Source organism: Sminthopsis crassicaudata, chromosome 1 (genome assembly GCF_048593235.1).
Source record: "Sminthopsis crassicaudata isolate SCR6 chromosome 1, ASM4859323v1, whole genome shotgun sequence".
In the NCBI taxonomy this organism is placed as follows: Eukaryota; Metazoa; Chordata; class Mammalia; order Dasyuromorphia; family Dasyuridae; genus Sminthopsis; species Sminthopsis crassicaudata.
This window is the reverse complement of record NC_133617.1, coordinates 162,746,752-162,768,529: the sequence shown is the minus strand read 5'-3', so window position 1 is coordinate 162,768,529 and position 21,778 is coordinate 162,746,752. Positions and strand designations below refer to the sequence as shown.

General features: G+C 34.6%; 1 protein-coding gene across 1 annotated transcript in view; it reads left to right on the top strand.

Annotated features, from left to right (window-relative positions):
* SLC22A23 (solute carrier family 22 member 23) overlaps nucleotides 1-21,778 on the top strand; it is a 269,428-nt gene that overhangs the window by 62,937 nt on the left and 184,713 nt on the right. Inside the window, exon 3 of the mRNA XM_074270687.1 lies at nucleotides 5,042-5,196. Within this exon, the coding sequence (XP_074126788.1) occupies nucleotides 5,042-5,196 (155 nt within the window). The remainder of the gene's footprint in view (nucleotides 1-5,041; nucleotides 5,197-21,778) is intronic.

Genomic DNA, 21,778 nt, shown 5'->3' with positions numbered 1-21,778 from the left:
AGGCATCTTCTTCCTCCCACCTCCATCCCCCCATGCAGGATTTGGACATAGAAATTGGGTAAAATAGAATGGAGATATCTTTGTCAGCATTCTTGGGGTTTTGCAAGTGATCTTCATAACTGGTAAACAAGTAATGAACATTACATTAAAGTTTGAGATTCATTATAAAGGCCTTCTATAAGAACCTATCTTATCCTTATATGATTTATATAAAATATGTTTATTTATATTATATATATATGTATTTATATAAAACATCAAACTGATTAATACTGATTGGAATAAAGAAATGAATCATTTCTCATAACAATTCATACTGTGTCCTAATGGGTCTGGGAGAAAATAAAAACAAGTATAAAGAACAAGACCATAGGAAGCCTAGAAATATATCTGGGGAACTTGATTAGTTGCTTTCTATGCTACTTCGCCACATATGTTTAGGATTATATACTCAAACCATTAGAAGGATGGATTCATATTCAATCGTTTATATTCTTGCTATGCTATGTAACCATGGGCCTATATTTATAAATTAGCCAGGCAAGGGTAAGGGTGCAAACAGCAGACAAGTTAATTGGCCAGTACATAGACTGAACTGACAACATTGACCTCATTAAAATAGTGTTCTAATCAATTGACCTAAAGTGGCCAACTTGGATGGTAATGAGCTACCAGTCAGTTTATTCCAGTGTTCCAGATGAAATTCTGTTTGTAATTCTACTGCCAGTCTTAGATATTGTGTCTCTCCTTCTTAGGATAGACTCTTGTCTTATTGGCTAGTCATTCAATACAAATCACTTCAATAGACAAGAGAGAAAAGTCTTTCAATTACCCAAATGATATGATGTTTGAGATGGAAGGAAGTTTTATCTTTGGTTGTAACTCCATTCAGCAACTTGTGTGTGTGAGAGATTAAATCCAGCACTTAGCACATAAGAGCTTTGCACAGTAAGCATGTAGTGAAAGTTAGTATTAGTTTTCCTGTTTGTCTAAAAAAGAAGCTATAGAATGTAGGCTCCTTAAAGCAGGTTCTTGGTACCAACGGGTCTAGCACATTGTCTAGTACATAGATATAATTTAATAACAACTTTTTGATTGATTGGTGAAAAGATTAGATTTCATTGGATTCTAGAAATGATCCCAAACTGGCATGCTACTGCAAAAGACTATTTCTTTAACCTGAATTCTTCTGGTGATATTATGTGGCTGTAAATTAGAAGTATTAAAATTATAGTTAACCCAAAGAACAATGAAAAAGACCTTGGGCATAGTGAGGATTGGCTTTTCAATTTTGACATTTGGAAGTCTTATGACAGTATGGAGAAGATTTGGAGGTAAAGATCAAAAAATGGTCAGTTCTTTAGATTTATGTTTAGTCAAGGATAGCGGGGGTAGAGTTGAAGGAAGCATGTGAAGTCAAGATGTTCTTCCTGTCAGTGAGTCAATTAATGTTTGTGAAAATCCTATTATGTACCAGGTACTATGCTAAGCATTGAGGATACAGAGACATGCAGAAGACACCCCCTGTTTTCAATTAGTTCACAAACTGATAGGTGGAAAACACACAAACAACTATATATAGAAAAGCTATAAACAGTACAGGATAAATAAGAAATACTATAAGCAACAAAGAGAAGTTATTAGAATTAAAGATTGGGAAAGCCTCACTGTAAGAAAGCAAGATTTGGGTGGATTCTTGAAGGAAACCTAGAGGTAGAATTGAAGAGAGCATTTTGTGTGTGAGGAACAGCCTTTGAAAATACCTAATAACCTTTACCTAATAGCTCCCAGGAAAGGCTTCTAGAAGCCTTTGGCAGGGTTTAATACAATGCCCTATTCTGCCTTTCCCTAACTCTCTCCAGGGAGAATTTGGTAAGGTTTGGGAGGTTACTTTTGGGAGACTCACTGTATTCTTTCTTGTTCAGTCCACCGCTATCACCCCTTCGATATATCTTAAAACAGCTAAAACAGACTTACCTTCAGTGACAGCCTTTAGTATTTCAAAGGCAATCAGAAGATCTTGTGTCCCCTAAAACTCCCTTCCCATCTGCCAGAGATTTTTTTTAAATGAAGATCAGACTTTTTCATTCTATAGAGATAGAAGGCTTAAAAATGCAAATACATGGTGTGCTTATAAAATTTGCAGATGAAACAATGCCAGGAGGGATAGCTAAGGCTTGGGAAGAGTTAGGATTCAAAAAGATTTTGATGGGGCTAGAACACTAGGCTAAATCTAATCAGATGAAATTCAATAGGAATAAGTGTAAAGTCTTATAATTAGGTTCAAAAAATCTACTTCACAAGTATAAAATGGGAAGGGTAAGTATAGTTAGATGATTATTTTTGTCTGAAAAAGATTGGAGGGCTGGTTTCAGTGATTGCCAGCTCTCTAGCTCTCTGTAAATCAAGGATGAGATGCATTAGCCAAGAAAGCCAATGTCAGTTTAGGCTACATTGAGAAACATTACACCCAGGAATAAGACCACATCCATGGTATTTTATTCAATTCTGGGTGCTGCATTTTAGGAAGGATTTTAATAGCCCAGAAGATCATCAGGTTAACAAAATCATGTGTCATGAGTATCAATTGAAGGAACTGAGAATAATAGCACTGAGAAATAAACATTATAACTATATTCAAGTATTGTGGAATGGAAGCTATTATATAGAAAAGAGACCCGATTTATCCCATATGCTCACAGAGAGCAGAACTAGACGCTGTAAAGAGGCAATATTAGAAAAAACTTCCTAATAATTAAAGCTATCCAAAAATTAGGATTGAGAAGTCTCTTTGCATAAGGTTTTCAAACTAAAGGTGGATGACTACTTTTTTTAGTCCTATTGTAAAGGATACTTTTGTTCAGGTGTGGGTTGAATTCTGTGATTGAGAATATCCATATATATGTAATCAGCAAAAGTAATTAAGTGAGATTTGTGGTTGATGTCACAAACAACAGATGGTGTTTCTTAAATATTAAAAGAACAAGAAGTTAACCCCATTGATATTGGAGCTTTTCCCCTATCCTTTAGGGAAGATGTTTAGAAAATATTGACAAGAAAATTATAGCACGAGGTAGCATGAGAATATTATAATATGTATCAGTGAAGGGATTATTTATACAAATAATAGTATTATTTGAAGTAATAGCTCTAAGAAAGTATCTTTAAATACCATAATATTCTCCACTTGCAAAATTCTCTGGGTACATTGATTCCATTTGATTTTCATTTTGGTCCCCTAAGTAGATAGTACATTAGATTGTAAGCTTCTTGGGACAGAGACTGTCTTTTACCTCTTTTTGTGTCTCCACCACTTAGCTCATTTCTTGGTACATAGTAGGTGCTTACTAAATGTTTACTGACTAATCAGTGAATATACCATTTTCTTCTTATTTATTTATTTTTGGCTGAGGAAACTGAGACCTAGAGTAGTAGTCCTTCAGATCCATTGATTTTTACTTTGGGGGAAAAAAAAGTTTATGAGGTTCATCCCTCCCAGATATTCAAATAGTCAGTGAGTTAAGCAAAGCTAAGGCTAGGAAATGGATAAACTCCATTTAGTGGGTGTCCTCTACTTTGTACACTTGTTGACTTTAGAGCTCAGTTCAAGGTTCATTTCTTTCTCAAGTCCTCTTGCATAAGGGTGTGTCAGGGTTGATGTTTGGAGAGTTATTGACTTTGCTGGTTGCTCTTGTCTTAAATTATGTCTCTGCTTTACCCTCAAGTGCCATATAAAGCAGCAGAAAAAATTAAACCATTTCTCTTAATAATGGAAAGAATACTAGATGACTCTGAGGATCTGAATTCTAGTTGTAGTTCATTCACAAGTTAGTTGTGTAACTTGGCAAAGTATGTAATCTCTCCAGAGCTGTCAATCTTATCTGTGTTGGATGAGTTCCACCCATTTCTCAGAATCCCTAGTTTCCTTCAAATTAAAATCCTATCCTGATCACCCTCCGCCTCTAATTTGTTTCCCCCTGCCCTATCCCTGCCAATTACCTTACATATATCTTTATATATGTTTTATACATTCTTACATAGTTATATGTGAGCTCCTTTATGGCTGGGGAAATTTAGTCTTTGTCTTTGGATCTCCAGTGTTGATAATGTTGAACACATAATAAATGCATAACAAAATATTTGTACACTAATGTTAGATTTTCTTGAGAGGCCTTATTATGATATAGTAACGCTCTGGGTTTAAAATCTAGAGAGACTCAAATTCTGTTTTTAACACCTGCTAGCTAGGCAAGCCACGTCTTAACCTTGGAATCCTCATTTTCATTGCATAAAAGCAAAGATAAACAATGCCTTCACTACTTCCTTCGCAGAGTTTATCATGAGGAGCAAAAGACATGACAGTGTCTATAGTATGTTCTATAAACCTTAAAAGGGCAGCTAGATGGTCCAGTGGATAGAGTCAGAGTCATGAAGATTCATATACTTGCTGGCAGTACACTGTATTTTGGTCTAGGAAGTCACAATGATGAGTGGAGCAACAGGCCAATCAATTAACTTGCCTTTTGCAGAAATACTAGCAATATTGAATTGATAGTTCCCAGAGCAAAAGGTGTACATTACATTTAGTACAGTTAGTGCCATAGAAGGAAGATATCTAGAAAAGCATGGGTTGGGTTGGTGAACCTTCATAGAGTATGATACTTAGGCATTTTATGGCCCAATGTATAGAGCACAAGTTTTTGGAGTCAAGAAAATTCATCTTCCTGAGTTCAAATCCAGTCTCAGACACTTAGTAGTTGTGTGACTCTACCTAAATCACTTAACTGTGTTGCCTCTGATTCTTCATCTATAAGATGAGCTGGAGAAGGAAATGGCAAATCACCCCCAGATCTTTGCCAGGAAAATTCCAAGTGAGTCATGAAGAGATGGAAACAACTGAACAACAACAAAAATCTTAAAATGTCATATATATTATATTTATATAATTTTAGATATTATTATTATGTAATTCCATCAAGCTTTTATTTTGGCATCTGCTATCACATGAGTTATAATGGTACCAATGGATTTTTCTTTTCAGGGTTGGCCGGAGACCGGTGCTACTCTTTTCCATCATATTCATTCTGATCTTTGGATTGACTGTGGCGCTTTCAGTGAATGTGACAATGTTCAGCACACTCAGGTTTTTTGAAGGATTTTGCCTGGCTGGAATAATCCTTACCTTGTATGCACTGAGTAAGTACCAATCTTTTGAACCTCTACTGAAAATTAAAAGAGATGTATTGAGGAAGTAGTTTTGGCAAAAGAGTTCTATGTTATACATTGAGCATGTGTACTCTTGTCTTAGAAAGGAGCTGCTTTGAGAGGCCCAAATGGACTATCCTGCCCATAATTATGAGTTAAGTCTTCAGGAGTAATAGCTAATCACTGATTTTTCTTCCATAACAGGGTCTTCAACAAATGCAACCCAAATACATTTTGTTTGGGGTTACAGACTGAATTTTCCTTGTTGTCTTTATGTACAATATTAAAATGATTAGATAACCTTATGCTTATAGACTTGAGTTGTTAGAAATCATGCATAGTATTGTATAGTCACATAATTGGGACTTAACTTTTGATTTATTTTTAACACTTCTCATTAAGACTGCTCAATTTCCCTTCCTTCCACTTCTTCAGAATCCCTGTGTGTTTCTGGAATTGTTTGGAGATGAGTTATAAACTGTTGCACAACAAAGAATTGGAAGAGAGAGTGACACGTTTGTTTCTTGGGCTTTTCTTTCATGTTTTTTTTTTTCCTCTCAGAAAAGTTTTCCTCACTTCTTTAAATGACTGTTGGTTATAATAACTTTTGTTACAAATATGGATCAGAATTTCTCCCAAAATCTCATTCATCTGTAGCTCACTCTTGCTTCCTTGCTTGACAGTTTTGCTTAAAAAGGCCGAGGGGGTGGGAAGAAAATAGCAAATGAAAATTTATTTACTTTATTGCTAAGAGAAGCAGAAGGGTGTAGCCATCTTCAGTCCATCACTACAAAAATTGTGAGAAATAAGTTATCACATCATAATCAACAGGCAGAGAAAAGAGAATTGTATTACACAGATACATTTAGAGGGTGTTAGGTTCTTACTAAGTGCTAATGAGATAATGAGATATTAGGTTCTTACTAAATGCTAAGTCAGTACTTAACAATTCTCTAGTTCTGGTCTTCCCCAGGAATTCAAAGGGGTTGAACTCCTAGTAAAGAGTTACTGTTGTCTCCAGACAGTTGCCATTAACTCTGGTCCAGAGTAGTGACTTCCCTTCCTGCAGAGAGCCGCCTCAAGTCTCATCTAGACAAAACTCTCTCTTTCCTCCAGAGCTGCCCTCTTTTATCCTCCCAGAGAATGGGCATGGGATAATGCAAGGGCTTCTGGAAAAAAATTACTTCAACCAATGAACTTGCTCCTCCTAAGCATGCAAGCTCTTCCCCAGGAATTCAAAGGGGTTGAACTCCTAGTAAAGACCAGAACTAGAGAATTGTTAAGTACTGACTTAGCACTTAGTAAGAACCTAACAAGAGGGGAAAAAAATTAGCATTATATACTTCAAAGAGTCCATAACTCAACCCTGTATCCCAGTTCAGATTCTCATAATGATGACCTTGACAGCAAAAATCCCTTAGCCCATATTCACTAGATTCTATTAAAGAAGACAAAGTATGCAATGCATTTTAGGAAATATTCTAGTCAGTGGTTTATGAGTCTATCTAAAATGCTTCTATACTTTTTAAAAGTTTTGATACCTGAAGATATGATCTTTTTTTTTAAACTTTTTTTAAAAATTCAAGTTTTTTATTTTCAAAACATGGATGGATGGTTTTCAACATTCACCCTTGCAAAACCTTGTGTTCCAATTTTTTCCTCCTTTTCCCCCACCCCCTCTCCTAGACATCAAGTAATTTAATATATGTCGAACATGTGCAATTCTTCTATACATATTTCCACAATTATCATGTTGCCCAAGAAAAGTCAAATCAAAAAGGAAAAAAAAAATGAGAAAGAAAACAAAACTCAAGCAAACAACAACAGAAAGAGTGAAAATATGTTGTGATCCACAGACAGCTCTCTCTCTGGTACAGATGGCTCTCTTCATCACAAAACCATTGGAACTGTCCTAAATTGAGATGAACTTTGTAAAAGAATCATCATATCTATTATTTGGAGAGTGGTATAATGATAGAGTTTGTCAGGAAGACCCAAGTTTGGCTCTGGCCTCAGATACTTACCATTTCATCTTGGACAAATCACATCACTTATGAGTTCTTAAGTATTTCATTTGTAAAATGAGGATAAGAATAGCACCTCTTTTCCAAGGCTGTTGTGGAGTTAAAATGAAATACTATATATAAAAAGTGTTTTGTAAAGCTTAAAGGCATATATAAATGTTAGTTATTACTGTCACTTTGACTACTGGAGGTATCAAAGAATAGGTGGTATTTGATTTTATCTTTCAATAATTATTCCCTATCTATCTTTCTGTTTGTAAGTATGTCAGAAACCATATGGCAATCCAATTTCTGTAAATGCATGGCAGCCTTCTGACATTCTCTCTCAGGGCATTGGAACTTAATTTGTTCAAGAAGTCACTCAGTGCTCCTCCTGGGTTATTCTATCTCTCTCTTCATAGAGAAAAACATGGTAAATTCTATTTTGTTTAGGAATTGTCAAGACAGAAAAAAATGATGGCTGTTTTCCTTTGCTCATCACTGGAGGGAGAGTTGGCTAGCGATTAGGCTCCATATCAATATTATTATAAGAACTATTGCATGAAAATTTCAGTGTAATAAAATACTACCCACTCCAGCCAATGGATCATGATTTTGAGGTTTACAGTATTTCATGCAACCAAATTTTTAATAAAATGTAAGAGTTTGGCTCAGCCCTTGATGTTTATGGGAATTTAATTTGATTCCTAGATATAATGGGTAGATGGGACAGGAAAGGAAATAAAGTTATGGAACAGTGTGTCAAGGCAGAATATGTGATAGGACTTGTGGTAGGATAAATAGCAATTTAGAAAGAGAGGTTGGCATTAGTTACTGTGTTAGTAATGAGGGAAAGGAAAGGGGGAACCCCATTTCTCGGTGCATAGATAATCCCATGAGGTGCAGTGTCCCCTATAAATGAATTTACAGGCCCGAAAACCTAGATTGATAAATAAAAGGTTTATTGTAGAAATTTGGAAGTAAAGTTCAGTTAGAAAGATGCCAGGGCCGAAGGTGGCCGCTCGGCGGGCAGGAACCCCTACATGCTTTTTAGTGTTGGCAGGGAGGACTCCTGCAAAGAGAGTGCTCCGGTTTGGCCCTTTTATACCTAAAAGGAGATGGGCGGGACCCCCAAGTTCTTGGCGGGCTTTTCAGATAGCTCAGATCCGGTGGGGGCTGGGGGAAGTTGAGCTGATGGTGGGGGCTGGGCCTGGATATTCAAAAGGGTGCTTTTGGCCAGGATTTGTGAATCAAGGTCAGCCATGGGGGTTGGGCAGTCAGAGAGGAATCTTAAAGGGACCTCAACCCCCATCATTAGGACATAAAGGAGGCACTTCTTACTAGAATACAGCAGTGCAGTTATGGTTTCATGAAGACAGGATATATTTGATTTGCCTTTTGTCCAAGAGGAATATTGCTTAGATACTTACTTATTTATCATTTAGGAACTGTTTTTCTTTTTGCTTAAGGAAATTTGATTCAGTGGCTATTTCAAAAGACTAAAACTTTACCTGAGGATTTAGGAAACTTAAAAAAAAATTTAGGTATTGATTTTTTTTCTTTTAGCAATCAATGTAGCTCAGATTTTTCTTTTCAACTGAGAGGTTCTTATTTCACTTAATGTATCTATTGGAAAGTCCCATACTTTTCAGGACAGAATTAGATTTTATTTTTATTTATTCTTACAGGTAACAGTATATCACTGTGACCAAGGCAAATACAGATAGGCCTAAAGTTATTTCTCATCAAATTTTGTTTCCTTTCCTTCCTTTCTTACAAATATGGACCCAATTCTTTGTTTCTGATTAAAGCTTTTTATTTTAAAAATATATGCATAGATAATTTTTAACATTCACCTTTGCAAAACCTTGAGTTGTAAATTTTTTTCCCTTCTCCCCACCCCTTTTCCTAGATGTCAACTTATTCAATGTTAAACATGTGTAATTCTTCTATACATATTTCCACAATTATGGTGCTGCACAAGAAATGTCAGATCAAAAAGGGAAAAAAATGAGAAAGAAAGTAAAATGCAAGCAAACTACAACCAAAAAAGAATGAAAACGTTATGTTGTGAACCACACTCAGTTCCCACAGTCCTCTCTCTGGGTGCAGATGGCTCTCTTGTTCAGAAAACACTTGGAACTGGCCTGAATCACTTCACTGTTGAAAAGAGCTACAATGGACCCAATTCTTTCATTATTATTATTATTATTATTATTATTATTATTATTATTATTATTATTATTATTATTATTATTATTATTAATAGTTTTTATGTACCAGATATATGCATGGGTAATTTTACAATATTGATAATTGCCAAACTATTTGTTCTAATTTTTCCCCTCCTTCCCCTCCTCCCCAGATGGCAGGTAGACCAATACATGTTAAATATGTTAGAGTATAAATTAAATACGATATATGTATACATGTCCAAACAGTTGTTTTGATGAACAAAAAGAATCAAACTTTGAAATAGTGTACAGTTAGCTTGTGAAGGAAATCCAAAAATAGAGAGATTGGGAATTCTATGTAGTGGTTCATAGTCATCTCCCAGAGTTCTTGTGCTGGGTATAGCTGATTCAATTCATTACTGCTCTATTGGAACTGATTTGGTTCATCTCATTGTTGAAAATGGCCACGTCCATCAGAATTGATCATTGTTGTTGAAGTATATAACGATCTCCTGGTCCTACTCATTTCACTCAGCATCAGTTCTTGTAAGTCTCTCCAGGCCTCTCTGAAATCATCCTGTTGGTCATTTCTTACAGAACAATAATATTCCATACTATTCATTATACCACAATTTATTCAGCCAATCTCCAATTGATGGACATCCATGTAGTTTAATGGACTCAATTCTTAATCTGGAACTACTAACTAAAACTCCATTGTTCTCTTTTATCTAGTCCCTGAAATGATAGGTGCAGGCCTTTCATGGTGGGCCTCCCATTAGCAAATAAAAAAAGAGGAAGGAAAAAGCTTATCATACTAGGCACAAAGGAAGGAAAAAAAAGTTCAAATAAGACATGTTTGCTCCCATGAAACCTATATTCTTCTCTATCCTGCCCTTGCTTCTCACATCTGTGGAACACATTGCTGCCTAGAATCCCTCACCAAATGGGTTCCTCCTCTTCTTATCCAAGAGGAGAAAGGTGAAGGCAAACCTCCCTTGACTATTTCCCTACTAAGTGTAGCGTTGGTCTCATAGGAAACATTCTTAGTCCTGGCGCCAATTCCTGATTACTATCAGCTCCCCATATATACCTCTATTTTAATCCCTTTCTGTCCTATCTGCTCTGAAAAAATCCCCAGAAGATTCACAAGTCTGGATATTCCTCTGAAATGTAAATTGCATATTTCTTTAGCCCCACCATTGTATTTCCCTATGAGGTACAAAATGAGAGAGAAGAAAGGGGGGAATATATAGAAGGAAGCTGCTGTAAAATTCTGTAGTAAGTTCCCAAAGGATTGTTTGCTTGCTTCAAAGAAAAAAAAGGAGGACATATATTGGATTTAACATATATTTTAACATACTTAACATGTATTGGACTACTTGCCATCTAGGGAAGAGGGTAGGGTGAAGGAGGTGAAAATTTGGAACAGAAAGTTTTGCAAGGGTCAATGTTGAAAAATCACCCATGCATATATTTTGTAAATAAAAAGCTTTAATAAGAAAAAAGAAAGGAAGATGTGTTTTCTTTCATAGTGAACCAGAGAGGAAAGAAATGTTCAGAAGCAACAGTTTCTGGTAATAGAGGAGGTAGTACACATGAAAATCTTGGATTCCATAGAAATTAAGAAAAGGGAGATAGTCTGGATGGAGAAATTTACACCACTAGAAGACCAAAGAAATATATGTTTGGCCTTATACAAATTAACATATTTATCAATCATTTTGAGAAAAACTTAGATGGAAATACAAATCACATTTTTAGATGGCCATAGAACTTGAAGGGGTTACCAAACAACTAGATAACAGAATCTATATCAAAAAAATGGCAACAGAATAATAAGTTTGGCTAAATCTAAAACTGGAACTTAATAGAGATAAATGCCAATTTCTTACTTGAATTCAGAAGGCCAACTTTACAAGGACAAAATAGGAGAAATGTGACTAGTCAACATTTCACTTGAAAAAAAAAGATTATGCAAAATATTTTAGGAAAAACATTGATGAGATGGGGTGTGACCAGAGTGGCAAAATACCTTGGGTCCATATCATTTGAGGATGAATTGAAAGAATTATAGATCTTTATCTAAAAAACAAGAATCTTGGGAGATACAGATAGCCCTATCATTTAGTTTACTCTAAATTTTCTCCAACAAAATAATTGCTACTTAAGATGTTGCTAGGTTCGAGGAACAATAAGGATTAAGTGGACATTTAAGGGCTGGATAGAGTCCTTAACCACTATTTATAAATATTATTTCCGTGGGGAATATCAAAGGTGCAAAAGAATTACACACTTCTGGAATACAGCCTGCAAATAATTCCAGGAACTGCCTTTGATGATACAGCAGAAAAGAATATCTGTTTTTTTATAAATAAAAACCTCCTGTAGGGTTTGTGAAGAGGGGAGGTTTGAAGACAGCACTGAGTCAGGAGACTTCACTCTGCCACTCTCTGTGTGATCTAGGATAAATTTGGGAACATAATAAAAGGCCTGAAAGGAGACTTGCTTGGACTCATCTTGCTTGGCTCCAGAGAATAGAACAAGGGGTAGCAGGTATAGATTATAGCGAAGAACATTGAGGTTTGATGTAGAGGGAAATCCTCTTAAGTCATCAAAAAGCAAAATGGGCTTCCTTAGGATGTGGTGGGTGTCTCCTCACTAAGTTCTTCAAGTGAAGGAAGTGGCAACTTTCAGACATGGCTTAGAGGAGATTCTTTTCCAGATACAGGTGGTACAGGGTGACTGCTAAGATCCCTTTCAGCTCTGAAAATCTGTGATACCTGCCACCTCTCTGAACCTCAAGAGTTGTCAGATGTGATGTTAGGAACCAGGACTAGATCAGAGTATCTTAACTTGGTGTCCTTATACTTGGCTTTTAAAATATTTTTGATAACCATATTTCAGGATTATTGATTTTTTTTGTGGTTCTATGCATTTTATTTTATGCATTTCAAAAAGTCCTTCTGATAACGGTTCCATAGGTTTCATCAGACTACCTGAAGGTTAATGACACAAAAAAAGTTTAAGAACCCCTAGACTGGGTGATCTATTTCTAAGATTTCTTTCTAGCTAAAATTTTTAAATGTATTTCTTTGATTTATTTGTAAGGGATACCCTCAAACACATGTGTGTATGTATAATTATAAATATATATATATGTACACATGTACACGTATGTGTGTGTTGTCTCCAAAGCCATTTGATTTTGCTGTTAAGGAAAATCACACAATTCCATCTATATACATATACTCACAAACATATGTATGAGACAGACAGAGAGAGAAGAAGAAGAAGAAGAAGAAGAAGAAGAAGAAGAAGAAGAAGAAGAAGAAGAAGAAGAAGAAGAAGAAGAAGAAGAAGAAGAAGAAGAAGAAGAAGAAGAAGAAGAAGAAGAATCTTTCACATACAAGTAGACTGTATCTGGCAAGTCTAATAGAGAAAATAAAGTTGATGACTTCTAAATAGTTAAATGAAAGTGATTTATGTTAGTGTCTTTTGGGACCATCACATTAGCTGCTGAAGTAATTAAATGCAATGGACTAAAATTTGTGGCTTTATTCTACCTCTTCATCTCTGCACTAAAGATTAAAAGGTCTTGCTTTAACTCTACTGTGGGAAGGGAACCACAGAATCATTTGATCTTGTTGATAAGGAAAAGAAATACATTTCTTTATTTGCTATGAAAACAGAGCCTTCTAAAGATGCTAGAGAAGTAAAAACTTTGTAGTTTGGACAGGTGTTGCATAGTGTGATAGAGCTAAAAATGTTTGTGATTCTCTTCCTTCCTTATCCCATTCCCATTCTGAGGATTCCATAATATTTTAGATAAGGCAGTCTCAGAGGCTGTATTAGTAGAAAAAGTACTGGATTTGGTGTCAGAAGCTTGGGTTAAGATAAAATCGCAGTCCTGACACTTTTTAGCTATGTGACCTTTGGCTAGTCATTTCACTTCATCTTTATTTTTTTTGTCTTTATTTTAATTAATTTTATAATTATAATTTTTGACAGTATATATGCATGAGTAATTTTTATAACATTATCCCTTGTATTCATTTTTTCAAATTTTCTTTTTTTTAAATTAATTTTTATAATTATAACATTTTTTGACAGTACACATGCACACTTCATCTTTAAAATTGAAATGCTAATATTTGTAGAATCTCTCATAAAGTAGTTGGGAAGAAATTATGTTGTGAATTATTGTAGTAGCTCTAGAAGCTATTACATTCATTTGTCTCTGGGAGAAAAAACAAAGGAAGGAAAAAGCATTGCCTCTTAAGAAATGGCAACAACAACAACTGCAAAAGTCAATAGAAAAGTGATTTATATAGTGTTGAATGGAAATGTTTTTTTCTTTTGTTCTTTTCAGTCCTTTTCCTGTAGTTCAAAATGACATGACACATTTAAGATGATGTACGAGATGATGGTTGCAGTTGATATCTCAGTGTAATGAATATATATTTTCTGGAGAAAAATGCTTAATGAAAATGATTTCAAAATATCTCACGTCCTCATTCTAATAATCTTCCTTGAGCTCAACCAGCCCAAGTGATTGGATAGATTTACTCACAATCATGGAATGATCCGTAATTTCACAGGTGACTGAGCTGGTGATTACCCCACAAAATTAGAAAGCAGAGTCTTGACTGAATGAATAGACTGAATATGAATTTAGATTTATTATAGGAGGGACAGTTTCCCCTTTTTTATTTAACACCTAACATTAATGCTGCCAAATACTCCCTGAAGCATTACCATAGATTTTAATGTAGTGGCAGATGATTCCTTTTGTAGCTTTCCTATCACCTCATTTTATTATATGTTACTTTTTAAAAAATCCTTTAAGATTCCACAAATAACAGTGCTGCATAACTTTGGGATTTTCTCCCCTAATGAAACTCATGAATTTTAGAAGAAGTATTAGACTTTTTTCTGAAAAGACAATAATTTCATTTTGGAAGATTATCATCATTATCAGGAGGTTACTTATTTGATGCTTACTGTGTGCTTGGTTCTATATTAAGTTTTGGGGATACAAAAACAAAAGGGAAATAGAGCATACCTTCAAGTAGCAATAATGATGATAATAACAGTAACAGTAATAGAACCTTTTCCTACAATCACCCAGACATAACAGTATCCTACAAAAGTTTAATATTAGCGGCAATCAGGTGGTACAGTGAGAGCATCAGCCCTGGAGGCAGGAGAACCTGAATTCAAATGCAGCCTCAGACACTAATTGTTGTTTTCTTCATGTAAAATGTCACAAAAATAACATCTGTTGAACCAACTAGAAAAAAAATTAATTCACAAAATAATTGAAGCTACTTTTACTTGAAAGAGATATTTCGCATTTTGCTTTATATTTATACATTCCACAGTTCAAGTACCTCTGGTTGTCATCCCTGTCCTAAGCTTCTGTAACACAGCTCTCTCCTAGTTTTTCTCTTACTTTTGTGACTTCTTCTCCCTCTACTTTGCTTGTTTCACCATCCTTCTCTTTCTTAAGTATGAATATCTCCTAAAGTTTTGTCCTGGGCTCTTTTATTCTTTCTATTTACTCTTCCTTGATGATCTTATGTTCTCCCATCAGCAAGTTACTTAACTCTGATTGCTAAGAAAGAAAGAAAGAAAGAAAGAAAGAAAGAAAGAAAGAAAGAAAGAAAGAAAGAAAGAAAGAAAGAAAGAAAGAAAGAAAGAAAGAAAGAAAGAAAGAAAGAAAGAAAGAAAGAGGAAGGAAGGAAAAAGGGAAGAAAAGAAAGAAGGGAGGAAGAAAAGAAAAAATTTAGAATAATATTTTTAATATGTCATCTTAATAAATATTTATATTCCTTTACCTATACAGAATGAAAAGTTTTTAAAATAAAGACACATTATAAGAAGTTAAAACCATATGGGAACAGAATGATGTCTATGTATGGCTTCCAAAGTAAAAAGGGAGTGCACCCAAAAATAATATTAATTATCTTATGTACTCATAAAACTATATGGTCCCATTAAAATACACTTAAAACAAATTCTATGTATAAGAAAGAATCTTTCTCTGATAAATATAAAAATGTCATTTATATTTGATAAGCGCAGAATTCCAAATGTAAGCCAAGCAAAGATGGAGACTAACTGCTTTGAACTTGAATCTGAAATCCACATTTAACCAATGGATGAAAATAATACCTAAAAATAACTTTGAATTATATCTGTATTGAACATACAGATATCAAAGAGAGGGATAGGACTAAACACATTAATAGCTTTATTGGGTGAAATCATAGTTGAATTAGAAAAAAACTTAAAAAAATTAAGGCAATACCAGCCTTTATGTACACTTTTGGAATTGTGAGAGATTAGAAAGATTATTTTGGCAGCTATATGAAAAATAGATTGGAGGGGAAAGAGAATGGAAAGAGAAAGGCCATTTAAGAAAATGTACTAATTGTCATTAAGGAAATTATAAAGACCTGCTGTGTGAATAGAGAAAAGGAGGTGGGTGTAAGAGATATTATAGAGGTAAAAATAAGTAGGACTTGACTAGGCCAAATATTAGGGATGAGGGAAAAGGAAGAGTCAAAACATGGTGGGCAGAATTGGAGAAGTTGGAAAAAGGATAAGGTACATTTAAAGAGTAAATGAAGTCAATTTTGGGAATGTTAAGTTTGGGTCACCAATAGTATACCAGGTGGAAGTATCCACTGGATGCTTAATAATGTGGGACTGGAGTCCAGGGGAAATTTTGGGGAAGAAAGAATATTTATACACTTAAGAGTCATTTATGTAGAGGTAATCATTGAACCCATCAAAGAGCATAAAATCACCAAGGAAGAGAAATAGAATTAAATAGCTCAAAAGATAAAACTTTAGGAGATATTCATACTTGGGAAAGAGAAATTTGGTGAAACAAGCAAAGAAGAGGGAGAAGAGGTCATTCCAGGAAGAGAAAAACCAGGAGAGAGCTGGGTTACAGAAGCTCAGGCCAGAGAAAGTATCCAGAAGTATTTGAACTGTGGAATGAATAAAATGTGAAATTTCTCTTTCAAGTAAAAGTGATTTCAATTATTTTGTGAATTAATTTTTTCTCTAGTTGCTTCAGCATGTTATTTTTGTGACATTTACATGAAGGAAATATCTGTCATCATGACCTTTTATCTGGCCTATTATATATATCTTAATCACTAGCAAATTGTTGGAAGTATTCTCTTTTTTCCTAATAGAAAGTCCTAAAATTAGTTTTTTTCCCCCCATAGTTTGGGGTTTTCTTGGCAGAGATAAATAGAATAATTTGTCATTTTCTCCAGCTCATTTTGTAGATTAGGAAACTGAGGCAAATAGAATAAATTTAAAGACCTTTAAAAAATAAGATGTTTTTGTTCTAAAAAGTAACTGTTGAATTGCTTTGGTTTGCATAGAGTTAAGTGATCATGCTTTGGACACCAAAGTAAAATAAAATCACCTGTTGGTCTTCACTGGAAAAACAAGATGAATGTTTCTGCAAACATTCCACATAGCCCTTACATACTTTTGAAAAGCAAATGTTTGTTTCCCTGCAGGAAAAATTTATAAGCAAAACAAAATGTTTCCACAGAGGATGTTCATCCCCCACACCTCCTCTGGCCCTGTCCTTTCATTTCCTGAGAAACTTCTCTCCTTTGTTTAGTTGCTTTTCAAAGTCTTGTCCATCACGAGCGACTCTTCATGACTCTTTTTGGGGTTTTCTTGGCAAAGATACTAGAATAGTTTGTCACTTTCTCCAGCTCATTTTGCATATTAGAAAACTGAGGCAAATAGAGTTATATAGCTAATAAGTATCTGAGGCCAGATTTAAACTCCCAATCTAAACTCAATGGTCTCTCCATTGCATCATTACCTGTCCTCTCGCTTTCTTAGACCTGGCTATAAAGTTAATAACTTTGTTTGAGTTAGTAAGTATCTTGGAGATCATATGATCTCTATTTTCAGGATAATTAAAAACTAAATAAAGTCTAGTACCTTTCCCAAGATCACTTGATCTTTAAGACATTGCTATGAGGAAAAAGTGTCTAGTCTACAGATGAAGTACTACAACAAGAATGTTAAATGGCTTGTTCACCAGGAAAGGCAGAGCAGAGCTGCATACTGATTACCTTATAAATAATTTTGTTCCAGGATAAAGCCCCTACTAAATTGGAACTTTTGGTCCACTGATATGATACTTCTACTTAGTCAAGGATTGGAAAAGCATGTGTCTTGACCATGAAATTTGTTCTGAAAAGTTGTATTTAGTGTCTTTTGCTTTTAATAGGAAATAGCCTGTTAGAATATGTACAAGTATTACAATACAAATATGTAGAAAAATGTTATATATAATGAATGTAACCCTTTATATAATAGATGTATATATTTTAATATATAAAAGATTCTTACAAATATAATATTAATTAAACTGGTTCAGAATGAAGCAAGATTGGAAGTTTATGCAATTGAGAAAAGAGATAGGAATAGAAGACAGTTGGGGGAAATGAATAGATGTGATTCTATTGGAAATAAACCCCATGATTGTTTATTGCTATCCATCTTCCCACAGTTTTAGACTGCACAACCCATTAGAGATGGGATAAGAAAATGGATGCATTTCAGTCACTTTTAATATCCAGGTCCTAATGATGTGGGTTGAGGTCCCTTTAAGATTCCTTTCTGATTCCCAACCCCACCATGGCTGAAGAAGCTAGGATCTTTGATTCACAAATCCTGGTCAAAAGCTCCCTTTTGAATTCCCATGATATCCGGGCTTTCCCAGCCCCCACCGGATCTGAGCTAACTTGGGCTTTCCCAGCCCCCCACTCTAATGATCTGCTCAGGTTTCCCCAACTTCCACATCCCCATTATAAAACGGGGAATCCTGGAGCCCATTCTTTGCAGAAGCACCAAACATGGTATCCATCCGGCCATGTAAGTGTTCCTGTCCGCCCAGCACCAGCTCTGGCCCCTGGCATCTTTCTGCCTTTACCCTTACTTCCAAACCCCTATAGTAAACCTTTTTTATCAATCTAGGTTTTGGGGCATGTAAATTCCTTTACAGGGGACTCTGCGCCATCACTAGACTGCATTTAATTATGTATCCTTGAGCCGAACCAAAAGGGGTTACCCCTTACTTAACTCTCATCACTAAGATGCTTCGAAGTTTTGTTTAGTTTTATATCAATATCCAAGTGAAATAACTGTTGAAATTCAGCTTAGTAAGGAATCTCAAAGCTTTGGAAATATCAGGTTGATTTTTTTTTTTTAATAGGCTTGTGATCCATTTCCACACATTGGAAAGCTGCATAAATCATTTGTGACTAGGTTTTCATTAGGAAAGTTGATAGCATGTATATGTTTCAGTTGAAATTGTAAATTGCATCAAAAAGTATTGTGGAGTAATGGAAACTCATGGTTCAGAAGCTCTATAGCTAACTAGCTATATGATCTTAGATAAATTACTCTTTCAGAATTTTAGTTTCTTTATAATCAAGGAGAATTGAAACTATTCATTTGTATCTAAGTCTCTTTAGATAGGATTTGTGTAGTGCCCAGGTATTGTAAAGATTTATGAACCTTTAAGTGTTATATAAATATTATTAACATTTTTATAAAATGAGGAATCTGGACTAGATATCTAAGGATCCTTCCAACTCTACCATTTTAGATCATAGACTTGATGGTATCCTCTATTGTTCCAGTTTCATAGCCAGTGGATATTGAAACCAGCTGGAGAAGGAGAGGCTTTTTATCTCTTCAGATACTTTAGGGGGGAAAGACTAATGAATAGTATTCTATTTAGCATTGTCTATTATGTCTGCCATCACAATGGTATAGTGATCATTGGGAGGCTGTTGCATCATGTTTCTTAAAAGTTGTTAACATCTTCTTTCTCATGCTAAAAAAGTGAATAAAATATGTCTTTCCTTTGACCAAAAAGTTCTACTGCTAGGCAGATAAACTGCAAGGAGGGAAAACCAAAAAGTTTTATTATACACACACACACACAAAGTACACATATATTTGCATATATTGTGTGTGTGTGTGTATATATATATGCACACAGTTATATACATATATACAACTATTTAATGTATATATGTGTGAAAATGTCTATATATATGCAAAGATCTATACACATTTACGTATACCTATACATGCACACCCATACAAGGTGTTTTAAAAATCTTAGTATTGTTTTAAGCTATTAGAGTTTGAAGACTTTTGAGATGCCAGGTTCTAAAATATAGCAGCATTTTTAAGAGTAACAAAGAACTGGAAGCAAATTATGGTTATGGAATATATCACACACAGTCACAAGTGTTGGTTGGTTTTGTTGAACTTAACTTTTTAAAATCTTTGTTTCAAAGCAAGTAAAGGAGGGAGAGGGGAAAGGGTTATTTTATTTGAACATGCATATGATATAAAACCAAAAGATTACAATTAAAAAAAAAATTAGTTTCCTTGGAGTTCAAGATCTTGACCACAGATAGGCATATATATTCCAATCCTTATCTTTTTTTTTTTTTTTTTTTAATCTCTTCTATCAAGACCAAATCGTCCCCTTTTTACCACTTCCCCAGTAGGCATTTATTAACTAATGGAAAGTAGAAGGGAAAACTTCGGGTGTCTCCAAAGTCACAATGCTATTTTAAAGCTATTTGAGCTTAAAACCACACTAAAATTTTTGGGACACCCTGTAGAAGCAAAATATCACAGAGCAGCAGAAATAGCATAGCATGACTTCCCATTATGACAAAAAACAAACTCTCTTTCAGTCATTTTGTACATTAGTTACCAAATCACAGATGCTCAAAACTTATTTTCTCCCTTCCAAAGGATACCTTAACATGGATTTTAATTTACCAGTGTCCTACAATGGGAAAGTCTTGTCTTTGTGACAAGTATTTATTGGATGAGAGGGCAGCTAGGTGGTCCAGTGGATAGAGGTTAACCAAGGAGTCAGGAGAACATGAATTTAAATCTGGCCTCAGATAGTAGACAACTTATAACTCTAGGCAAGTCACTTAACCTTGATTACCCCCAGAAAAAAAATGTATAATTAGGAAGAAACAATAACAACGAAAAACTTTTTTGAGGAAATTTTTGTGAAATAGAGATAAACTAAAATTCAGATCAATAATTTACCATATTGGAATAACTAGAAAGAATGTGTTTTTTAAATAATTACCTCAAGTACTGTGTCCTTGATGTAGAGTTGAGTAGAGATAAGAAGAGTGGTTATAGTTGATTGTACTCACTTGTGTCATATTACTGTCTTGTGTAGCTGTTTTCTTCTGTCATGAAAATGTCTTTGATTTATCGAGGCTGCCATATTCTGAAAATAACAAACAGCAGTGAAATAAGGTAAATGTCCCTTTTATCCCCTAAGAGCATCTCTAATGAGATTTTTCCTTAGTTCTTGGGTAGTTCAACATTTCCTGTTCTTGTTTAGAAACCCAAATGCTGAATTATTTTTAATGGGGAGTTTTCAGTGAATAAGAGACCTAAGGACTTGCTATGTATATCACTGTGGAAGCATCATCAGAGAATGCAGAAAAAAAAGTCAAGTGGCTTTATTACATGGTTTCTCCCAATAGACAATTTAATAGTTAACCTAAGTATCACATATCTCTAAAATACTTAGTCTAAAAATAATATTATAGTTCCAAATGTAAAAATGAACTTTAAAATAATTATAATAGAATTCTTAATTTTTTAAAGTCAGTTGAAAGGAGTGCATCAATAATTCAGACATGAAGCTACTGATTCCCCAGTGTTAAGAATTAGGGAGATTTCAGTCTGTAACATACTGAGTTCACTACAGAATACATTAATAGATAAAGAAAAAGAAGGCATTTACTCATTTTATTTGTATTTGGAAAGGTTTTCCTTTATTGTCCATTTTTTAAAATCTTTTTTAATACTAATTTTTGCTTCTATTTCTCCATTTGAATAAAATAGTTAGGAATTTTTGAAAAAATGATTTTTCATCATAGCTTGTAAAGCATTTAGCTTAGTGTCTGGCACATAATGGCATTTAATAAATAGCTTATTTTCTCTGTCCCTTCATTCTTTCTTCCTTCTTCCTAAATCTATACTTCCCTACTTTTCTTCCTTCCATGCAATTCTCCCACAATACTATTGTTAGCTTAACTGTCTTCAAATCGATTTCAGTTAAAGTCATAATTATTCCCATTTACCCTAAGGTGATGAAAAGACATTATTTGAATGTGTATTGTTGAACTGCTGTGTATTATATTTTGACCCCTTGGGCAGATGTAAAAGCAGCTATATAGGCACTCACTTTTGGATTAATATTACAAAGTGCAGTCTCCACATTAAGTTGTTAAGACAGAAAAATGTAAGTGAGTTTTTATTTTGGAAATAAGAAATCAAGAG